This window comes from Dermacentor variabilis, chromosome 9 (assembly GCF_050947875.1).
Source record: "Dermacentor variabilis isolate Ectoservices chromosome 9, ASM5094787v1, whole genome shotgun sequence".
NCBI lineage: Eukaryota > Metazoa > Arthropoda > Arachnida > Ixodida > Ixodidae > Dermacentor > Dermacentor variabilis.
In genome coordinates, this window is record NC_134576.1 from 106,397,338 (window position 1) to 106,421,827 (window position 24,490).

The 24,490-nt window shown below is 45.7% G+C and overlaps 2 protein-coding genes across 2 annotated transcripts; one reads left to right on the top strand and one right to left on the bottom strand.

Moving 5' to 3' along the window:
* The first annotated feature begins 1,111 nt into the window (after window positions 1-1,111).
* On the top strand, window positions 1,112-15,658 carry LOC142558117 (uncharacterized). The gene is made up of 6 exons (XM_075670275.1): window positions 1,112-1,333; window positions 5,493-5,572; window positions 5,705-5,788; window positions 9,866-9,898; window positions 10,422-10,466; window positions 15,342-15,658. The coding sequence occupies exons 1-6, from the start codon at window positions 1,132-1,134 to the stop codon at window positions 15,375-15,377; spliced, it is 480 nt and encodes a 159-aa protein (XP_075526390.1). The 5' UTR covers window positions 1,112-1,131; the 3' UTR covers window positions 15,378-15,658.
* A 2,466-nt stretch (window positions 15,659-18,124) lies between these two features.
* LOC142558483 (tyrosyl-DNA phosphodiesterase 2-like) lies at window positions 18,125-18,973 on the bottom strand. The gene has a single exon (XM_075670615.1). The coding sequence runs from the start codon at window positions 18,971-18,973 to the stop codon at window positions 18,125-18,127; it is 849 nt and encodes a 282-aa protein (XP_075526730.1).
* Window positions 18,974-24,490: the final 5,517 nt, after the last annotated feature.

Consider the following 24,490-nt stretch of genomic DNA (forward strand, 5'->3'; position numbering starts at 1 on the left):
AAAATGAAGGCCAAACTTTTCAAATTGCGCATCTAAAATACAGTGCCAGCACATCACTCGGTCTCAGGTTTAGAAGCATGCTTCCATGCTACGCCTGTTTTTGAGTAGCCTGAGTTCATAAAAATTCCTAGGTTGAGTTTTTTAAAGGTTATTTGCTAATGTCACTTACACCATTTGTTTGGATCAATCACTGAGTAGATAGACCCAAGCCTACACTATCAAAATGCATGTCACATGAGCTGTCTTTTATTTTCACTTTTCATTCTTACTGCCCTCCCCGCACATGTTTCGCGGTAAATATTGCTGTTTCGCAAGCCGACGCGGCGACGGCAGCTTGCGACGTGGGGAGTGACGTCACTAGCCTTTCGCATATGAGAAAATCAGCCTGACAACTGATTTCATTGTTGTTGCAGCACCGCTATGTGTTGGCAACGCAAAGTTAGGACTCCCGAGGAGCGCTGCGAATACGAAGAGCGGCTGAGGGATAAAAAAAAACGGCAATACGACCAGCTACGGCGCGCTGTGAACATTACCATTACTCTTAATACTAACATTACTCTAAATTACCATTACTAGCATTACTCCAAAGCAATAAAGCATTGCAAGCCCCCCTCAGCAGTTGTAGTGGTGGATTTCAACAGCTTCTCTGAACATCCCCTTTCACAGAGTCGGGATGGCGAGTCAATTTTTTCTCCCGTTCCCGCCATTCGTGAAAGAGCGCCTTACAGCCGACGACATGCGCCAGATATCACCGACCGTGACACCGACCAAGCAGCTTCCAGTCTACCGAGAGCCATGTTAATTTTTTTTTTCTCGTCGTATCCGGACGAGAATGTTTGGAGCAGGTGAGAGGATACGCAAGCAAGGTAGATACGACCGGCCAAGCGAGAGCATCGAGAACCAGAAGCTGCCGCAGCAAACAGTCTGATCTGGGTCGTGCGCACTGAATTATAGGCCGAGCGCGATATGGAGGCCTCGCGATCCATCACGTAAAAAAAGAGGCCCTGTTGACCGAGCTGCACTGGTTCGCATCTCAGCGGTGCCGCCGCCGGTAGCACGAGTCTTTCGTTGGCTGCTGCTGCTTTCTTTTTGTTTACTGCGACGCCCGTCACTGAAGTAGGAGATAGACGAATGTGCACAGTGGACGCCAAACCCTGCACTGGCGTAGCAGCGTCGCAAGCAGTCATGTCCACAGCGCTGTCCCACTGCATTCTGGTCGCGCTGGTCGCGCTGTGGTGCGGCGCATCGGCGGGACCACCCATCGACCCGAAGCTCCTGCTGGAGCTCGCCAGCCAGTTCGACACGTCGCAGCTGAAGCCCTCCTGCAGGAAGGGTATAACCCTTACGTTTTCCCACTTAGACGTCTCTGTTTGCAGTCTGGAATTCGCAGATGCATTTAGCATCTACCTCAAGGAATCACCATAACGCCATAATGCCATAGCGCGGAAGTTGTATGTGCTCTTATGAAACTTGGCCAGAATGATGTGTTGCGGAACAGTACGTTGATGTGCAAATGTCCTGTATATAGTGATCGAAACTGCGAATACCCCTATAACCCACCCCTGTATGGGCCTGTCAAGGCCTACAGTATTGCTAAGTAAATAAATAAAATATAAATAATTATGTGTTCAGGGTCAGTTGTGCGTGAGTTTCGCAATAACAGTACGGAAGCCGCAGTGAACTGTGCATGGCATGTTTCGGTGGAGTTGCAACGTGTCACTTTGGGAAAGAGATACGAAAGAGAAGGAAAAATAGGGAGATCGATCAAAACACAAAACTCGGTTCACTACTCTTACGCTGGAGTACTTTCCTCATGGATTTTGATGCCGAATCGTTTCATGTCTCGGTTTCCCAGTGGATTCTAGCCTGAATCTGACACAGAACTTCCTTTACTGCTAGAAAGGTGTATACGAACATTAACAGATGTCAGGACTATACATGCGAAGGCCTTCTACAGCAGTTTATATTATTTTTTTTCACCTTTAATTGTGTGTTTGCCGAGTAAAATTTTGTTTACCGTGCGTCTATTTTGATTCGGCGAGGGATATGTATATTTATTGCTTAACATACGAACTATAAGGAATAGAAAGAAAAATGGTGGCGTGCGAAGTAATATCTGTAGAATAATATCTCTCAAAGAAGGAAGGACGATGCTATATAAAGTTGGAAGTCATGTATCGCCTTCAGGACTCCCGCCAATAGATTTGTACATAATGGCCCCGGATATATATATATATATATATATATATATATATATATATATATATATATATATATATATATATATATATATATATATATATATATATATATACAATCTTTTGCCTACCTGTATTCGATGTTATGTTGCTGCCCGGGAATAACAGGTATATTTGTCTGCTACTGCCCTGTATTAATTACCCCTGCTATGGTCTTGCAATAAGACCGCCAGTATTGTAAATTTATAAATAAGTAAATAAATAATAATAATAATAATAATAATAATAATAACATAATCCACACCCAGGAAAATGGATGGGGAAAGGGCGCCGCGGTAGCTCATTTGGTAAGAGCATCGCACGTGTAGTGCCAATTAACTCCAAGTAATTTCTTCTATGCTGACCTTTGTGTCATCTTTTATCGGCTTTTTATGATATGACTTTACGTATATGTAATGACTACCAGTTGCTAATCTGCGGATGCCAGTTGATTGTTCTGGTTCTGCCGAAATTCATGCCAGCGGAGCGAAACTTGTAATCAAGCTGAGCGGAAGGTACCTATAATTTTCGATGAGGAGCTGATAGTCTGAATTAGTGGACGATGCGCAAGCGGACCAACGTGAATCCGAAGACTGAACTTTCCATAATTTCTGTGGTAGCTGGCCAGCCCCAGCGTCAGTTTTCTCATTACAGCGGGCACGCCACCCATACCATATTTTTTTTTTTTTTTTGCTGATATTGTATGCAATCCCACTGAAATGGTTCGGCGTCCTTGAACCTACAGGAGGCGTCGTAAAGTCAGTAGCCCATTTCCCAATGCCGTTTCGCGAGTTGGAGTCGTTCGTTAACGGCGGGTCGAGCGTGAAGTGGACAGGTGACGGATGTTCGCTGCTCAAACGAGGAAGTGGCACACATTCAGAGTGCAAACACGCCGTACCGCGTGGGCCCACTGCCCTCATTTCCCGCATCTAGCGGTGCTCATCGCGAATCCATATTTCACAGGTCAAAGAAAACGCACGGTAGAAAAATCCGACAGCTTATTATTGGTGAAATTCGGGCGAGCGGAATCGCGCCAAGGTCGGTTTACGGTAAGCAATGGCGGAGATCCAATTCACCAGTGCTAAACTTTGTATCTTGATGGATGCGCTGCTAGGCCGAAGGTTCGTGCAGCTCAAGTCCAGCTGGGCAGGCCTAGCTTCCAGGCTCTCTGGGGAAAGACAAACTGAAAGAAGAGCATCGTTTGCGTCACTTTCAGTGCTTGACGCCACGCTGACACCCGTATGGACCTGCGAAAAATGTTCAAATGAACGGGTTTTCGACGTCTTCTGATGCCTTAGAATATTCGTCGACTGCGTGGATATGGCGAAGGGTGGCATTTGCTCTTGCGGGCCCGTTGTACCTGCTGTTAAAGCGTCGCTCATGTTTTGTGAGAAGGAGCCATCGTTTTCGGCTAAGCGAGCAACTGCGTTTATGGTTGCCGAACAGAGACCTCTTTTTTTTTTTTTTATCTAAGGCAGGACTTGAAGCTAACACAGCCGCATTGGTACGTAGAGGTTAGTGACCTTGGCTGTTAAGCACCGAGCTGTGAGTTCGATCCCGGTCACACTTACTGCAGTTCGATGGGGGGGGAATGAAGCAACGCTTATGCACCGTGCATTGGACGCACGGTAAAGAGCCCCGGATGGTCGAAATTAATTCGGAGTCCACCGCTACAGCGTGCCTTATACCTAGATAGTGGTGTTGGCGCGCAGAACACCGCAATTTCTTTCAACTCGTTCGTACGTGGTCATTGGAGAGTTTTAACCTGTCATCGAAGTTTACGAAGTACTGGAAATGTGGCGGCAGAGGGGTGCGTTCCCGCAGTAATGACGTCATCTTACGCTGTTGACGAATAACAGATCGCGCAGAAACGTATAGTGTCGAATAACGCAGAAAATTTCGGCCGGTAATCGTACACAAAAATGAGAAAAAAAGATTCTTACACTGGAACTCATTGTGAGAGCAAATGCCAGCCGAAATATCAAGGTAGGCTGTATCGGGAATGCAGCCGCAGTGAGGTGTACGTGAAACATCTTACGCGCATGCTGCATTGGGTGCTTCACCTCTATAGGTTATACAGAACTGACATAACTAAATACACAAGATACATTTACCCACGAATTATAAAGATTACGTGCCTAACTTGTGTTACAGTGGCGGGTTATCTTATATATACGGTCTCATTTTGCAGTCGTGCTCGCTTCATATATTTGTAGCGGGCCAGTTTCTTGTCCTTACGGCGTTTCGGCACCAGGGCAAAAAAATCGCCCAACTATATACTGGTGGCACCCGAGACTTCCCTGCGCTCGCCACGATCTCTTGAACTTGCGGCGCTCTCTATGGAGACGGTCACGTCCCGCCTTGCTCAGAGCGGTTGAATATCCCTCCGTATTGCTTCCTGAATCTCTTCGCGCCATTTCTGGACCCTGCGTGTCCAATGCGAGGTGCCATTTAAACGAGCACGCGTGAAATTTTCGCACTAAATTGCGCACTTGTTTGTCTTAACACTTCTGATGAACATGTGTTTGAGTTTGATTGTTTATGTCTGCTGTGACTGAGTGAGTGCACTCGAACGTGACCACTAGCGCTCGGATCGACAAACGTACTGCCGAGCTACGCCTCTCGTGAACGCCGAGCGCGACAGGCTAAATTTACCTCCGATTGCGCCATGCATGGCGCGACAGTGGTGCCATATGCGGGCATATACGACGCGTGCATGACCGAGTAATGGTTTTCTTTCCGTGGACAACGATGCCAAAGTTGTGCGCGTCGGTAGGCTACGGTTGCAAAGATATAAGCGCTAATAGTATGGCACCTTTCGTCACATCGGTTTCAGCGAGCGTCCTCCTTCGGGCATTTCTCTTATGTTTTTTTAAGTACGCGTTAAAGGGTACAGGATAATTTCGACGGTGTCGCTTTTAAGTCGCCACTCTTTTTGTTTTTTTCTGTTGTTGCTTAAAGTATTTTCCCAATTTTACATAAATGTTCAATACGAAATAACTCCAGTTTCGATGTTAACCAACCACTCGTTTAGTGTTTATGTTATGCGCTGGATGCCTTGTGCTCTCGAATGGGAACAAGAAGGGCACAGACTTGTTGTCAGGCATCCACTTGCCTTTTGGTTCTGCGCCCTAGGCAACTGCACCATACCTTGTCTGAATAAACTCTTTGACTCTTTGACTCTAATGCACTGTGGAGAGGGCAGGTGCGATCAAATAGTTTCGTTTTCTTTTCGTGTCTTGTTGCGATCCGCAGTGTTCAACAAGTGCAAGGCACGCTTCGTTCCCCTGGTGATGCAGTTCGAGCAACTGATGCATGCTGCGCCCGCTGTCCTCGTGAGTGTTTCTCCGCATGGCCTACATGGAGGAAGAGCGCCAAGCGCGACAGCTGCGGTCCACACGTAATTGGAGCCTCCCTCCCCCGTCCCCCCGTCCCCCCGTACCCCCCTTTCCGACTTATTTCCTCAGGGTGTGCAATGCGTTCAAAGAGAACTGGCCAAAGGATTCCCGCGGTTCGACCTCGAGTGCGTCATGACTGAAGACTACAAGGAGGTGAGTGACCCTCGGCACGAAATATCCCCCGTGACTTGGATTACGCAACTCAATACCAAGAAGTCATTGTAGCATCAAGCACGTCGCTATCGTTGTTCCGAAAGGGGGAAGGTGCGCAAGCCTGTCGAACGACCCGGAGAGTTTCATCGTCGCTGAAACTAATGGCAAAATATTACGCGAACATCTAAACACGCAGCGTGCGGAATGGCACGCATCAGGATCTCCTGCCGACTTATTTTTATGCGTGCGCATTGTTTCACTGTTTATTTGTATTGTTCAAAACGAAATGGCAATGAACGCTCTACCGTAAATTTTATTGGTCTGTTTCTAGATTCACTTAGTTCTCTTAGCATATCTGTTTGAAAGTTCGCTCGTAACTTGTTTCTCTTTAACATGGATGTTCAGATAGCGCTTGCATCTCCTAAGGCGTTTTTATGTGATATGGAAGAATATAGGCCTATATAATGGTGCTCTGTATTTCTTTTGCGCTTTCTGTGTTGTTAACATATCGGTTGTTTGACGTTTCCTGTTTCTTTCGTTACCATAATATTGTACTAGCCCCCCCCCCCCCTCAATCCTTAACCCCTTACCCCAGCCCTCATGTAGAGGCATCCACGGTACGTATGTGGAATAAATAAATAAAAACAGAAAGAACATTTACACTGAGTGGAGGCGGGGGGAGGGGAGGGGCGAGCGGGGGAGGTTGTCGATGTTGGCGTAAGCATGTTTATTAAAGTCAATGAAGTTCCGGAGGCAGGCGTCTGAGCTCTTCTAATTACGGTCGGGCTATGAGTCGGTCAGATAACCAGTGGACCATTAGGGTTACAGAATGGGTGCCAAGAGAAGGGAGCGCAGTCAAGAATGGCAGAAGACTAGGTGGGGCGATGAGGTTGGCACACGACAGGGGTAATTGGAGATCGCAGGGAAAGGTCTTCGTCCTGCAGTGGACATAAAATAGAATGATGATCATGATGATGATGATGATCATGATGATTCGGTTGTTCACGTCTCTGCCTTATGGCAGCAAGGACTCGTACTTTTTTTTGGCAGACAAGTTTTATGCATCCTGCTTTTCGGTTCTGTACGGTTATCAAGGCGTTGCTTGGCTTTGACCACTTGACTGGGCTGTTCATGGGGATGGCGCCGTGTTCCTCTCCATCGAACTTGGAAAGCACATGCTAAAACATTGTGCTACTGATCTCGAGGCCGTGGGTTCGATCCGGACTGCGGCGGCCCAGTTTTGACGTAGGCGACATGCGCTAAATGCATAAACGCTCGTATATTTAGATTCAGGGCACTTAAAAAATATATCCGAATGATCAGACTAATTCGTACTTCCCCGCTACGGATGCCTAAAATCATATCGAGATGTTAAACGCGATAATTATTTTTTTTATTCTAAAGGGCAGAAAAGAAAGTCGCAGCTTAGAGAAGGACTGCGCTGCAGATGTATCCTTTCACGTCAAGGCCTTGAATTTCCAGCTGACTCTTAAGTCCCTGCGACTCAACCTTTCTTTTTGCACGAATAAAGAAAAGCTATTTGAGATTTAGTATAAAGAAGAATTGATATGACATATTTGACCTGTTGTTTCGCGCGCGAAATCAAAGTACAAGCCCTCGAAACACTAGAAAAACAATTGCAAGAATCAGTGCTTCCAAAATAATTCACTCTAAGCGTTTCTACAAACCAGGGAACGAATTCACTTTTTTTTTTTACATTCGTATGCCATTGGCCAGGCACATTTGCTAGCAATATGTCCGGCGTAGGGATGGGCGGTACAGTTTACTCTTACGAACAATCTTTGAGCAAAGCCCTTACGCTTGACTTTTCCGCAGGAACAATTTCCAGCCAATACCGATGCTCGACATTTCGTTAGCAGAGGTGCCTGACCAATGGAAAAACAGCACTTACCAATGTAACGCTTTGTGAATGCGTCCCCCTGGTACGGTTTCGATAAGAAGGAGTTGAATGCGCCGTGAAGGTTAGTGGCTACAGTGGCTCGCTCCTTTCGTGCGCTAAGTGCGGCTGACAACTTGTTTACATTTTATAAACAATGTCATTGTACCTACCCGTATTGCCACACGAACTCAGCAAATTTTGTCCTGTTTCACGATGCCAAGATGGCGTCCCTGACGCAAGGTCCTGCACCTCGAGACCAATTTAAAGTGGGGTAAAATAGAGAGAAACGCTCAATAAGTTGGATTGATTAAATATTTTCAGTGACTCACGTTTCGTTCATGTTGAGGAAATAGGTCAAACATTAGAAGGGAAAATCAACGTCCAGTCATCGCTTTCGAATTTAACGTTAACGTTTAACGGGGCCGGTTCGTGAGCGTGGCGTCATGGATCGCAAAGTTGCCGATTCAGTAAATGTTTCCCAAACTTCCCAAGTTCAACCTTTGGCTCGTTTATGAAATGCAGCGTAGTCGTTTTTTTTTTTTTTACCAATCAAAACTTAACTGCGCCCGAGCAGATGGCGTCAAAATACATCGCGTCACGGCCACTTGGTGGGAGATCTTTCAAGATGGCGTCCCCACCCGTCTCTCCTTCCCGCAACGTTTTCTGGCTTACCAAGCATCGTGCGGGGCTGGGGCGCGCTCACTGTAAGCACACTAGCTTTTCTGCTGTGTGTATGCTCTGGTGCGAATAGTAAGCAATAAAGCTACGGTTGTCTAACATTTCACTAAGCGCGCTGGCCAACGCCGACGGTTTATCGTCGGTCTCGTGACCTGATCACGCGCATCATCACGGTGCTACGGCTCTGCAACGCCATTGGCGGAGCTTATCGCTCAAGCGTTGCTTACTTCCTGGCGCCGCCCGGGTGATGCTCCTTTTGCCCAGTAGCAGTTGCCTTGGCGTGCCACGTCGTGTCAGCATGTCACAACCGCTTATAGTCACAATTACGCCGCGAGAGGAGCGCGTGCAACGTTAAACGTAGATGTTGCTGTCATTTCTTCACCTTTCTAGCAAAACAGTCACTTTTTTTTCTTTTTTAGCTTCTGCAGAAGCTTGATTAAGTAAATCAGCTTAACATAACACTCATCTTCAGTATCCCTTTAAGTCGCAGAACATTTCCCATATTGAAAAAGAAAAGCCGACATCAACGTTTGCTTATGTTTAAGTAATTAAAACGCACGCGCATAAACTGCTGCTTCCACGTACCAAACGAAATTGTTCTGATTCCTCTCACCAGGGGCCGATTAAAAAAAAACAAAAACGCTGTGGTCTGCTCCTGAGCTGCTCTCGCGAGATTTGCTGCTCCAGTTGCGTCGCACCACCACGTCCATCGCTAGAGGACTTGCATGCGGTAGCCGTCAGTGTTCATGCTCGTCCAGTAAGAAGCAGCTACGCACTCCGTTTCGCGCTTATCAACGGTGAAACGCTGCAGAAAGTAGCACGGCTTTGCGCCCTGCTTGCGTCCACGAACGAAAAGTAGTACGTCACATAGTAGATGGAGTGATTAACAGTAGTTGAGCAAGGAACGCGTCAGGCTGCAGCCAACGTTCTGACAAGGGCGGACTCACTTCGTCGTGGCACTAAAGGAGACAAGCTACCTCGCCGAGACGCTGGCTACAGTGACGTTGCTCGTCCGACCGCGTCAACTCTCCATCTTTCCGTGCAATTATCTCTTGTTTTAATATGAAAAATACCTACAGGACGAAGAAAAATAATAACACATATTGATCCAATTGATACAGACACCATACGTGATCAGAGTAGCTCTGCACAAAAGAACTATCTTGATGGCGTCCAATTACGTGAAATTTCTGTTGGCACACTTTCTTTCTTTATTTTTGACGCGATATTGTTTTCGCTAGTCTTCCACGGCTGATTCCACTCGTGCCGGGCATATGTCTCTCGGTAAACGTTTCTTTCGCGTTCGGAGAAGATGGAGAAGATGGCGTCTTCCGCATCATCAAGCACTAAATACAATATTTTTTCTACTCCATATAAAAAAAAAAGAACTGACACTTGGCTTCCGTCGGCAAGGTTGCTAGATAGTACACGAATTCTCTAGGATGAACGACGACCTGCGTAAAGAGCACGTCTTGTAGCTGAAATGCGTTTCTTTGCAGGGCATAGAGTGCATGGAGGACCCAAAGCTCCTGGTAAGTGAACGCAGAACTCTTAGCCGTTTTTCATTGTCCAACTGCGACAGAAGAGATTTGCCGGTCTGTCTCAATCACGCAGCAGTAGACGCAAGACTTTCTAAATGACACAAACTAGTGTAAACATCGTGCGTATAATTGTTATTGCCGGTAATCATTTGTTCCGCTTCGGGAATCCGATTCATGTACGTCGTTTGTCTGAGGCAGCCGCACATTGAGTGAACTTACTAAGCATGGTGCTAGCAACTGAAGAGAAGTAAAGGGCTAAACGTTATGCACTTAGAACTGCTGCGAGCCATGGCCGACTGTAAAAGTCACTCGGAGGAAGGATGGGGGGAGGGTAACTGAACAGTCAATGAAAGGAACTTGATTATGCCACGGCCACGTCAGTAGACACCTTTTGTTCCACCAACATTTTCTTATTTCGCAAGTTTCTGCACAACTAATTTGGCTAACGAGCTCTTTTACAGTAAAACCAAGAACGTCAGCACTAGGACAAAAAATATGTCGTTTTGTTTTGCAGGAAATACTCGGACCAAAGGCCGCCAAATCCCTCCAGCCAATAACGGCAAGTGAATAACCCTCGCCATAGAATTGTCGTTTTCTTGCGCAGTAAATGCATGCTTGCCGTACAGAGACTTTAACTCGCCCGTGCGCAGATTCCAGTTTACGGAAAAGCGGAACACAAGAGAGATGAATGGCAGTGACAGCGACGGTATCGACATCTTGCGGTTATTTCTTGAACGTTAAAAAAGTCACAAAATTTCTGTCGGTGCACGACTCTTGACGAAGGAAAAGAAAAGAGTTGTCATAAGCTCATGATTATGCTCCTGCTGACAACTGTACACCAGCAACTCAGTTACAGCAACCTCACACTGAAGTAATAGTTTGATGCACGCCGGTTGAGCTCGGTGTCGCGAGATGGCGCCGCAAGTGCTGCCGCTGGCTTTTACTATACGCTTGCGACAAGAGAGGCCGCTGTTGAAAATTGTTTAATATGTAGTCTGATCATCTGCAGCATATTAAGATATCTGGCACCGGAGTTTGATAGTGATGGCTATGAAAGTTTATTGCATGCAGTTCTAAGGTTTTCTGTCGCAGCTATCGTCATGTTTACGTGCCACAAGAATGTCGTCAAAAAACGCGTAATTTGCCTCGACCCACCAACGATTCCACCTTGATCCTCAAAGGGGCCCCGCAACGGCCCCAAGAAAGCACGTTCAATAGTGGAAGCCACCCTTCTGGGAAGACTAACTGTTCGGCACGTTTGTGAGGAAATTCTCTTTTTCGCAAGCTGTCCGGAAGTGTCCTTTCAGGCACCGATGGTAGCATCACTATGCGGAAGTTTTGTACACTTCGTGTGAAAGACGTGACATCGAAGTGTCGCACAGCGATCATTGGTTAGAATCATAATGTGCGATTTATGATCGCACGATAAAGCTAGCAGCTCTAGAAACCAACCGGGACCTTACATCTCACGCGTGAAGCGTTGCAACATTGGCTAAGAAAAAATCGTGCTAAGAAAAAATGCAACCGATCCAACCAGCTGGTATCTATATACGGCGAAGCTTTGTGGAAGTCCGTAAAGAGTCCAAAGACGAGTTTGTGTGAATAGATGTCCGATCAAAGTGGCACAGAAGGCTTTATTGAGGCATTGTAGAGAGGCTAATGTGACGCCATCGCCTTGTTTCTGGCTCTATTTTTTTTCTTTCCCCCATGGTCGGCGCCGCCGCGGATGGATGGGAGAATGAATGGATGGATGATATTACCGTCCCCTTTGAAACGGGGTGGTGGGTAGTGCCACCAAGTTTTTGTTGTGTTGCCTAATGACCTACTTATCTTTTTCAAAGAAAAAAAAACGCACTCAAAGAAGTCCCAGCATCAAACTTTCTGAACCACCACTGAAAGCTTTTGTTTTTGCGCGCCTCCGTTTTTTGTGGCCCTCCTACTTTTCTGCCGCCAAACCTCCAACCACCTCTTACTAATCTCTATTGCGGATATGCTTACTTTCCCCCGGTTATCCCTGAACCCAAGAGCAAGAAAGCCAGAGGAGCCTAAGCCGAGAGCTGGGTAGATATCTTTACGTTCTAATAAAGCGTGTTCCATCGTTTCCCTAGCTTTGCCGCAGCAAGCACTTACTCCTTTGGTGAAGCTCGCTTTATAACTATGCGTTCTAACGCATCCGGGTCTCGCTTCGAAAAGTGAGGAGCTGCCATTTTTTCCTCACAGGTAGTCACTTGAATATGTTTGGGCAGCACAAAAGATGAGGACTGAAGGGAGAACACAACACAGGCGCTGAGATCAACTGATCTTTATTTGCGACATTGCCAGAACTATTTACATGAGCAAAAGTAATGAAAAAACAACTTTATTTATTTATTTATTCATTTATTTATTTATTTATTTGAATTTTTATTTAATTGAATATATTGGATCACGAACGCGCCCAAGCTTCCACCTTATCAAGGTATTTACTCCTACCATGTTTCTTTTCCATTGCCGCCGCGCATGAGATTGTCTCAGCCTCTCTGACTTAGCGTTGGACGTTCTTTGTTTCCATGTTGCTTACCAGTCCGGTTGCATGCTTCCTGGTAAGCTTCCTAGTTCTTTTCCTCGACCATGTGGCAATGTGTTTTGCACAAATACCTGAACCCTCTCGCAAGTCATTCGCTTTCTTTTATATTCCGCAGTCGTTCTTCAAAATCAATGTTACTCTGCGCCCTTCAAAACTTGTCCAGCCCATATCACCCTGCACAGCTTCATTCGTAGTCTTCCCGTGAGCGCCCAATGCGAGGCGTCCCACTGACCTTTGACTGCCATCGAGTCCTGATTGTACCTCTAACTCCAAGCAAACAACCACATCTCCAAATGTATGTCCTGGAACCATTACACCTTTCCACATACCCTGGAGTACTTCGTACCTGTTGTATCCCCATAGCGGTCTGTGTTTCATTATGGCCGCATTTCTCTTCCCCTTTGCTATAAATATTTTATCCTGTTTCCATATATCCATTACCTTCGTTTATTCGTTCACCAAGGTATTTGTAATCTGTTGCCCGAGGAATTTCGTAGCCTTGTATTGACACTCTTCGTTCAATATTTTCATTGAATACCATGAAACCTTATTTTCGACCCTAAATTTTAATCCTAACTTCTCACATTCCTGTCCACAGATTAAGCATACGTTGCATATCACTTCGCTTATTAGCAAGCAACACAATGTCGTCCGCATAAAGCAAGGCTGGAAGCTACTGCTCTACTACTATACCCGCCTCTTTGTGTGAGAGATTAAACCCGATATTACTTCCCTCTAGCGCCCTTTCTATCTTTACCACGTACATCATAAACAGCACCGGGAATAAAGGGCACCCCTGTCTCAGCCTCTTGGCGATACCAACTTTATCCTCTCAGGCACCGATGGTAGCATAATTATGTAGCAATTTCGTGCACTTGGCGCGAAGGACGGGACGTCAGTGTCGCACTATGATGACTGCATGGTTAGAAACGTAACGGCCTATCCGCAGGGAGGAGGTGCCAGAGCAAGAACAATGAATCATTGAGAGTAGCGCCATGAAAACAAAAGAAGAGGGGCGGAAGAGGGGTCAGTAGAGCGAAAACCACAGGGCGTGCTCAGAATTATTCCAGCTGAAATTTAATAGCAAGGTTTCCACCGCCTATACTACTTACCACCACGCGTGTGCCCCTTCAACGCTTATCTGCTTGGCTAAAACCCCCTCACAGCTGCTTCGTGTTCCAGCTTATACCCAGCCAATTTCTTCACTTTCTGTTCTTGCACTCAACGGCGCTCCCAGTGTATCAATACCAACCAACCCAATTTGCCATCCTGGCGGCGAAACCATATCTCTCAAGCGTGGTTTGATTAATGGGGTAATTATGACGACCATGTGCTTTCTCGCGCTTATTCACCACGGCATATTCGGTACTAGTATAGTGCGCATCCACTTTGTCGTGGTAGTTTCGTGCAACAGGACCAACGCTATGAAGTCTACAAAACGGTTGCTTGCGTGCTTCACAAAGCTCGGGAAGACAAAGCACGGACGGATACCTTCATATGTGCTTTCCCCTTTGATTGGCCGCGGCGCCTGCAGCTTCCACAGCACGGAGGAAGGAAATAAACTTTACTCCATCTTATACGTTGGTTGCAGCACCCTCGAACCCGCAAGACTCCTTAGCCAATAGGAAGGCAGAATGCGGCTCGAGACGTGTTCATCCGGGCCGCGTCGTCTGCTCAGCGGCTGCTGAATTCGCGCTACACGACGTGCATACGCAAATGTCCTGCTATGTCTCGCATCGCTGTAACGTATGATCTACCAAGCGAAAACGCAAAACTGTCTAATCCCACCATTAATGAGGGAGCTACACGCGGAACTTATTCCCACTGCGCAATGAGGTTGCCTGTGTTCGCCTCATATTTTCAGCAGTGCTGCAAACGACTGATCAGAAGGAGTGCATATGGAGCGAGCATCCCGTCGTGCAGACACCCTTCGCAAGGCAACTCTCCGTGAAGCCGTCTTCTTCGCCTTTTCTCCCTCATGAAGTCGGCCCAACACGTTATCATGCGCTTGGCAGACTCGGCCCAGTGTGCGTGGTTCCTGGTAGGTTGAAACGGATGCGGGGTTGTACGGTTTTCTTCCCAACCGCTATGCGCACATTTTTCTGTCTGTGTGCTCGCCCTACTTTGGTCGTTTGTTGCCACGTGTACATTTGTGGTCTCCTTTGCAACTCGCGAGTGCGGCAGCCGCCTGTTGCTGTTGTACGCACGTTGTAGCTTCAGAAGAGCGTGCGCTCAGAGCGGCTAGCACGGTGGTAGAGATATCACTGAAACTTACCACGACATGGTCAAGTGATGCGCCGAATTTTCATGCTTCAATTTTGTTACGGAATGCTCCCTCCCTGTTGAAACGTTCCGAATGCAAATTTCACATCATTCCGTATGTTTTTAATTTATTTTAATAATGGGGTTTTACGTCCCAAAACCACTTTCTGATTATGAGGCACGCCGTAGTGGAGGACTCCGGAAATTTCGACCACCTGGGGTTCTTTAACGTGCACCTAAATCTAAGTACACGGGTGTTTTCGCATTTCGCCGCCATCGAAATGCGGCCGCCGTGGCCGGGATTCGATCCCGCGACCTTGTGCTCAGCAGCCCAGCACCATAGCCACTGAACATTCCGTATGTTTCCGTACAATCCTGGATTCCATATAAATTCCGTAATATTTTTTTTAATAGGAATTGTACGGAACGCTTCAATAAGGAGCTCCTAGTCTTCTCCTTCCTCCACGTTCCATGGTAGTGAACGGAACTATACTGAGACAGAGTTCTTTTTTTTTCATACGTTTGCGTTTGAGGCCTTCCCTGCCAGACTTGAGAAAATCAACTGAGCTGCACTGACTGGCGAATGCTTCTGTCTTTTTTTTTCAGAACTGCTTCAAGGATGTACCGCCGCCGCCTGCTTGATGCCGCCAGCACGATGGGAGCAAGAAAGCAGTGACGCATCTTGCTAGAGAACTTGGTTATAGCACTCTAAAAAACCCAGACACACGTCCGCCTCCTTCCCATTTTCGTTCCTTGCAACCAGCACAGAGAGATGTGAAAAGGTGCGCCTATAATCCCGGGCACAACACAAAAATATTTGAGACGTCTTGGCTCTTCTAAACGACGGCACTGAAACCGGTCAAAGGGTCCATAAAAAATCGAACCTCTTGAATAAACAAATGCAGGATGTGTAGCACAAGTTACCGAGGGGAATTGTCATCACAGGAAAAAAACTAACACTAAATTAGGGCACATGGCACAGTTTCAACTAACAAACATTTATAACACCTCACAATAAACATATGCATAAGTAGCTGCGTAGGAATGTAGCGCAGCACATAACTACGACGAAGAAAACATAGTGAGCATCGTCATCTGCTGATGTGGGCAAGCACCAAAACATTGTGAAGTACGGACGACATAAAATACATCATAGGAGAAAACAAGCTTTTTCTGGCTACACATGTGCGCGGCGATGATTTGTAGGCGCAAAGAAAATGAACGCTTCCCTGAGCACAAACGGTTGCACATTTGGAGCGCTCTGTCATGCGCCGCCATATTGTGAAATTCTCCAACGGTGGTATTTTGAGCCAATCAGAAAGGGCGTAGCATCCCTGTGGGCCAATCAAAGCTGACAAGATGGCGGACTACCGAGACGCGCAATGTACGAAGCGTGTGTGCAGCCGGGCTCCTCTCTCGCGCATCCCTCAATATATCTGCCGCTGCTCTTCCGAAACAGTGAAAAGATCCGTAGGGTACGCGGGTGTGTTGCATCGCAAGGCATGGTGTAGGCCCGAGACGTTTTTTTACTGCGTTAAGCTGTTAGGAGCCAAGCGTCCGAGCATCCCTTTAACAATATGGTTCCTTGTAGGTTCACGGCTGCTTGTAACGAACATTGCCAGAACACATCGATGCCGAAGGCAGGACAGCGCGGGATGTTCCTGTTGTCAAGCGCTACAAGTTTCCTGCTAGCCGGTTGTATTGAAACCACACTTATCTTAGTCTACTTCTACTCAGAGGACACTTGGTTCTCACTTAACAACGTAGACCAACGAAATCGCTCAGTGGTTGTTAGCCACTCTACTATGCGCAAACCAAGTCCTACGTTACCACACGACCACGAATAATTTTTCGTGAACTGTCTGATGCTCGTGCCAAGCGAGGAACGGGTAAGTATAAGTAAGTCACGGACAGGGTGCCGATTGATTTTCCGCGAATAAGCAACGACGCAACTTTTATCTTAGCACCACAAGTTTCGTTTCAAGGCACACGCCACTTTTCAAGTTGATTCTCTACTTTCCCAGCTAATGTGCTTCTTGAAGGTGATGAGCTGGGAGAAGATACCGAAATTTATTCTTGTTCAACTGACGAGAATGTATCACAAGTATCTAAAGGCGTGTGTTCACTACCCGATAAATTGTACAAGTCTTCTTGGGTGACGACGAAATTGTGCGAGGGACAGGTTTGCAAAAGAAAAAAAGAAAGGATAATGATCAAATCTGGCAATCGGCCAGTCACAATGTCCTACACATACATCGATGCAGATATAAAAATGGTACGTCAAGTACGTGGCCTGCTGCTTTGTGACCAGTTTAGCCAGGGACTTCTTGAAAGGCCTTCAACCCCAAAAAATCGCCAAGACACATGAATACCGGATACAATGTAGCTACCCTGACAAGTGCGGGAATTTTGCTAAACTACATGACGAAAATTGGTGCGGGAGCTGACGATATGTAGGAATCAGGAATGAAATCGAATGCTTGCACGATTGCAAGGCAGATGCGCGTTTCGTCGGTGAATTCATGTGTCGTACAATGGCTGTCTACTGCTGTATTATGCGTGCCTGAATGTTTCATTTCCACCTCAACCGTACTGGCGAGATAACTGTCTCCCTGAATGCCTTGAAGCGCGACAGCTTTCTTGTGGGGATTGACCGGGTCCTATAGTCACCTGAAGTAGGGTACCTAATTCTCGCGTCGGGCATGGGTCGCGAGCCAATCGTGGGCGCTCAATGAAAATGATCTTCTGCTTCTGATGCGTGAGGTGGCAGGTTCGATTTCCACCGGTGGTACTCTCATTCTGATCGATGCGGAGCACAAGAGATTCGCATACTCGGGCTTACGTGACATTTAAGAACCACAGGATGTGCAAAATTACCTGGAACCCTTCCTCAGAGCGTCTCTAATACCCCTAGAGTCGACAATAAATGCGAGCAGAAAGGTTAAAAATAATACCATGGACGGGAGGGTTCCCACTAGCAAGCCACGTGAATAAAACGAGGCACCGTATTCAGGTCTGTCTCGATGATGTTTAGAATTATCGTCGTTGTGCTGAGCGATGTGGCCAATGAAAAACAAACGTTATGCCCGCAGCCCAGGCGATGGTGACTGGCGCTGTACAGTGAATTATACAATCGTTGACACCGGCAAGCCATCAGCTAGAAATGTACTCTACACAAACAAGCCGCTTTAATGCAGCAGAAACTTCGCTGATTCTCAATTTATTGACGATCAATAGTGGATACGAATACGCAACCTAATACCGTGATCCCATTGCTGTTGTCTTGAAGGAATCAGTTCCTTCTGGTTAAAGACATTAAATTTAATATCCCCATTAAAGTGTTCCTTGCTTACTGTCGCCAAGAAAGCACGATTTCCGGGTGAGACTCATCATGGCGGAACGCCTATAGCAAATTGAAACGGCACAGCAGGCCCCAGTGATCGCTGGGGAAGCAACCTACGGGGCTTATCCTTTCCATCCCCGATCAGGTCGAAGGACACAGGCGCCATGGTGGCCGGCTTGGCAGCCCTAATGTAGACCCTGTCGGTGCGGTGCTGGGGTTTCTTGCGAGTGTTCCACGGATGGTTGTCGTTCACCATCATGTCCCACGTGTAGCAGGCATCCCGCCGCCTGCCGCAGTGTTCCCACGCGTCCACTAGCGAGCGCGGACGCCCACCTACGTCATTGAGCTCGTGTCCGCGCAGGCCGAGGTTTCCGCCGAAGATGACCGTCCTGTTAGGAGGCTGCTCTAGACACGTCTTAAAGCACTTGGATAGTTGATGTTTACGTAGTTTCGACTTGTCGGGGTCGGGTTCAAGCCTGGCGTTGACAAGCGTAATCGGCAGACCCGCGAACGACGCCTCGATCGTCGCCACCTCGCATTTCACCCAGTTGTTGGTCGTCAGCTGGCGCCGCTTGTACCCCTCGAACTTCGTGGTGGCTCTCTTCAGCATGGTGAAAGTAAAGTTGTTTGGGCTGTATTTTCGGACGCATGTGTAGTCTTCAAAAGCTGCCCGTAGGACTAGATTCGATTGAGGCACCACTTCCTGGAGGAAGACCACGTCCGGGTCGGCGTTTCGGATTGTCGAGCAGACTGCTTGAGTACGTGGCAGACGGTTGCTGAAGTCGAAACCGTTTGTGTACCACGTGATGAACTTCAGTGAGCCGGGGATCCAGGGTGGGCGTTCAGGCGTCTTCGGTGTGCCGCTCCCCTTGACGGCCGAAATTTCGCCAAGCATCGTGGCTACCAGGGTATGCTTTAAAAAAAAAGCTGCGCCGGACAAACAGGCTTCGGTGTTCTCGGATGTTCTTGCAGTTTTCTATGCGCTCAGGAAATTGGATAAAGAATTTCTTTACTTGTAACGCAAATGATTTGAAGTTGGACTTTGTCAAGGCACTTTCGCATTGGTCAAACAGCCAGGCGAACTCGGTGCTTAAGCGATAGGAGTACCTTCGTTTTATAATTGTACCCACCGAAGTTTAAGCGGGATGACAGTGCCGTTGTTGTCATTCGGTCTCGATTCTTTTTACAGGTACCCATGTACCCACTACGCAGCAAGGGTCTCAATGCGGGCGACATGAATAAATTTGGTACTAAATAAGCGCAACAAATTAAGAACGAAATGAATGAGCATTCAACTTTTGTAAAGAAAACAACAACATAATTCATTATTCAGACCAGAATAATTTACTGTGAATATAAACAAATAAGAAGGAAGAAAACTGCATCGAAATATTTTCAGTACAGAGTCAGAAATATACTCGTTTGAAAGCTAAAACTATCAAGGAGCCAGCGTAGTAGCATGAGCCAACTTTTACTGCAACCAAGAAGATGAATGACACCGTAACGCCTTAAAATTAGTGATGTCACACCAACGTTCTCAGCATCGCAGTTTCCGATGACGACGATGACGACGACGACGACGACGACTATGATGATGATGATGATGATGATGATGATGATGATCCTTTCTCATGGCTCGCACCCACTAAGAGGGATAGGCCAAGAATCGGGTGGCAGGAGGTAGCTAAAGGAAATTCGTATTCGAATACAATAAACGGAAAGTAAAAGAAACACAAAAAAAGAGATGTGCAATAACTAGACTAGTATGCGAGCGAACAGTCAGACTAACTTCAAGGTGAATGTCAAAAGAGTGTACAATCAAGGAGAAGTTAATGTTAATAAAGAATTTAGAGAACCAAATTTATGTTAAATTAATGCAAATTTGATATCTAGAATAAAGACACAATAATTAGTAGGGCAATCGTTTTGTTTCAGTTAAATAATCGAATACTGCGGAACAAACGTTTCTGCGGCCATAGCCTAGTGTCGAGGCACCAAGTGATAATAATACTGGTATATTTAACCCTAATACAATTTTTCAAGGTGAAGCTTCGAGTAATATGTTTTTCTGGTGTGAATATCGTCCACATGATAAAAAGGACTGGTACTATTGAGTCAATTTCCTTACAGTTGAGACATAGAGGGGACATCGTGAGACCAGCTCTCTATAAATAAAAATCCAATTGCGGGATGCGACACCGTAGTCTGGTGTACGCAACTTTCAATCGCCGAGAAGGACACCACTGCTTATTCCAGCAACAACCGAGATGCTGAAAGTCTAGAGATTGTATCAGCAATAATTTACTTACATGATTTTGCAAACAAAATTTTCTGTATCTCGATGCAGTGATGTAAGCTGTATGCGGTAAAACCGGAATTAAAGGTCCATTTAAAGAGGTTCTGGCTAATACATCTGGCATTTCATTTAAGTATAGACCCCGGTGGCCAGGAACCCACAGCGAATTAATTTTTTTATAAATTATTAGGGACTAAATTTTGAAACATACTTAAGATAGGTGTATTCGTTGCCGTGGAAAGCGACACACATACCGATAGAAAATCTGTAACTACTACCGCTGACAATTGCTTAGCGGGAAGTTTGCGCAGCGCTAGAACAATAGCAAGTAATTCTGCCATGAAAATAATTCTATAATGTGGAAGGCGTGTAGAAAAGGACAAACAGGGTGAAGGAGAGAAAATGCCTACGCCAGCCTGCTCTTCAGACAGTGAAGCATCAATGGCTGTTCCCTGGCGAGAAAGGTTAATTTAGTAATTGCTCATTTAAATATTGGTATGGCATTAGTTCAGCATCTGAGGGGAAAATATCATCAAAGTTTATCTGGAGACTTATCGTGGATTGACCTGTTGGTGGAATACGTTGAATTTGCACATTCAATGGTTTTAGCTGGGCTTGTACAAATACAATCTGAGGTGTGCGTGGTGACGGCCAATGATTATTAAAAAATGAACTACGTTCATTAATGAAAACATACATTAATTTTCTCTGAGGGCAATCGCAAATTTTCAGGTACGTTTGGACTGTGAGGATCCTAAATATACTTTTTGAACATGGTATTCGCGCTTCCATTTACAGAACGGTGTTTGCAACAAACTTAGGGAGCCCAAGGCGCAATCGCAGAGCTTCCCTTTCTAATAAAACCAGAGGCCGCATTTTATGAGCTGGGCTGGCGGAAAACAAGACACACCCAAAATTCACGATGGGTCGGACATAAATTTCATACATCATAATTAAGGTACGTCTTCGCAGCCAAATGTCGTCGGTTACTGGTCTTAGGCAACCATCCCACAGAACGAGTTGCCATAGACGCGACTTGTTCAATGCGGCTTTTCCAGTTTAGTGCCCCACCGTGCGTGATTCCCAGGTATTTAAAAGAATCCGCCTGGGGAAGGAGCTCTTGGCGATGCATGAGTGAAATGTGAACGGGAACATCTAAAGGAAAGAGAAGAAGTGCACTTTTAGTGACATTCAGAGACATGTGTATGTTCTCTATCCAAGTTTTAAGAGTGCATAAGTAATTTTTTAACGACGGATAGAGCAAATGCAGATCATAATTCGGTGCAAGAAAAGCGATGTCATCGGCATAAATGCATACCTGAATGTCGCGGAGCAAAGAGATGTAGCTTAAAAATATATTAAATAAAACAGGAGATAACACTGACCCTTGTGGTACCCCACGTTTCTGCTTATACCTAGACGACGAACATACAGATTGGAAACTGTAGAATTATCGTTCCCTCAAAAAATTTATGCTGTGGTGTATTTCGGAAACCTGTGATTCTCTGATTGCTCTGTTGGTATGGCATGCTCCATACAATCATAACCATCACCTAGGTCACTAATGCTAAATATTCTCTTCGGCGACGAGCTAGTTGTATGCGACTTTGTAAGTGAGCGTGCGCACACCATATTGAGTACTCGGATATAAACCCGATTTCACTGGAGCTAAGTATTGAGTTTTCAGAACTGCAGGTTGTAATTCGGCCATTCAAAATTTTTCCTATAAGCTTAACGAAATGTGAGAGTAATTGGTCTAATATTATCTAAATTATATCCACCTCCCTGTTTTCTAAGTATCAAAATTGTCTTGACAATTTTCCATTCTGAAGGTATCCGGGAATGTTTATAGAGCAATTTACCATATTCAACATTTCTTGCGGTGATAATTGATGCAGTATTTTTATCACGGCTGTGGTAACTCCGTCTGGACCTCGTGCTGAAGAAGGCAGAGAGCGAACATCCCAAATCTCTTGTAATGTGACTTCCCTAAATTCCTCTAGCGGTAATGGTTTCAATAGGTACGGAGGAACTATTGAAGTGAATCTATTTGCTATTCCCGTTCCAATATTTTCCAACAATTCGGACAATTCACGTGATGAAGGAACAAAGGAGTTCATATTTGCTGGAATAGGAATCGTCTTTCGAGAGCGTAAAACTCTGAAGGTGGCTTTTTTGTTTTTAGAATAAGACAGATGAGTGAATTTATTTATATCATACTCATCTTTGGCTTTACCTATTGTACGCTTGAAATATGCAGCAATAAATTGGTAATTCCTTCAATTGTTTGTACGTTGATTACAAAGAAGCTTCCTCCAGGCAGATTTTCGTTTACGGTGAGTGGGTGTGCATTCTGAATTCCACCATGGGCTGAAAGATTTCCCTGTGTCGGAGGTCGAATTAAAAGCTGCATTCTTCAAGCAATGTCCTAAAACTGCACAGAGGCTCATAGCCCTAATATTCTCTTGCATATCCATACGGGAAAGCATTGCACACTTCGAGTCCTTTTGAAATCCGGAGTAGCTTACAAATGTGGTATTTTTTCTTCTGAAAGAAATCACAGGGAAATCACTCTCAAAAATAATGGGAAGGTGATCGCAATTTGTAGCGCAGTCTATGGTTTTCCACGGGGATGTAGTTAAGAGACGAGCTGTAGAAAGTGAGACCTATGGCCGATTGAGACTGGCCGGGAACAAACGTAGCAACTTTTGAATTTAAGCAGGGTAGATGATTATCAAGAGTCCAGTCCCACAGGCGTTTTCCATCTAAATCAGTTTTAAAACCCCGAGACACATGGTGAGAACAAAAGTCACCAGCGAGTACTATGGCTTTTCTGCATGAAGCTAATGTGCTGTCTATAGATCGGGTATCCTGTACTCATGCTGGGAAATGTAAATTAACTAAGGTAAAAGGGGAGCAGCCTAGCAGTGTCATGTCTAATGCTGAAATTTCGCGTACAGCAGACGTACATAGATACGAAATTGTGGCCTTGTGAGTGAATTTAGTTGAAATTAGGCAAGCAATGCCATCACCTGTGTCCGGTCGACGAAAAAAAAGTCGCAGATATTTTAGAAAAAGTTTCACCATTAGAAAGCGAGGTTTATTGTAAGACGATAATGTCTTGGGAAACTTGAGAATAAATATATGATAAATTTGTAATAGCTGAAACAATATAACGGCAATTCCGCTGTAACATCTTTAGAGAGCCTATGTTGAAAATAGAATGGCAGCGGAAAGTTCCTGATCCAAAATACTCTCTTTCAAAAAGCCCTTCTTCAAGATGTTCTCTTTCAAATATTTTTTTTTAGCTTTCCACTTAGGGGAAATTTGAGGGGAGGAGATCTGGTGCGTTCCAGGCTCTTACGTTCCATTTTTACATCCTGGAACTCTTCATAATCATCCGTTAATGGTACTGGTTCCGTCTGCTCTATATGAGTAGAAGGTCCTGCACAAGGAGAATCAGCAAACGAGTTGGGAGACAATGTTTGCTTTTGAGCTAGATTTAGAACATCAGAAACCTGGCATGCATGACCCTGGGTAGACGCAGCACTAAGGAACTGGGCCAGCTGACTAGACAGCATTTGTGCCAAGGACTCAAAAACAGTTGTTGGAAGACGTTCCATAGCCTTTTCAGTACCTTTCTGCACTGCGTCTGCTTTGGCCTTGGATACAGAAATATATTACGCCAGCAGAGTCACGAGCTGTTATCCCTGCATAGCCCTGGTCTCTTCCTTGAACCTCAGTTACTACTACCCTAAGTGAGCATCGCCTGCGTTCCACCCCTTCGAGTATTCTTAATTCTCGTTCTTTCGCAAAACAAGTCGAATAGTCTGAAGCTTGACCACACCGCCCAAAGGCAGGCCTTCTCCTGTTTAAGAAAGCGGGGAGCACCCCGAATGAACCAAACTGGCGATGCAAGGATTTCCGCACGAAACTGATAGGTAGAATAATTCAGCCTTCATCTTCCTCTCTAGAAAAGAAATTAAGAGACCGATTGAATGAAAATAAAGGCACATTGCAATGCTGTATCGCCCCAAATTGTTATTTTCTTCTTCCAAACAGTGCTTCCGGTTGGTGCCATTAAAGACCGCCACTGAGAAAATGCTAGTACTATGT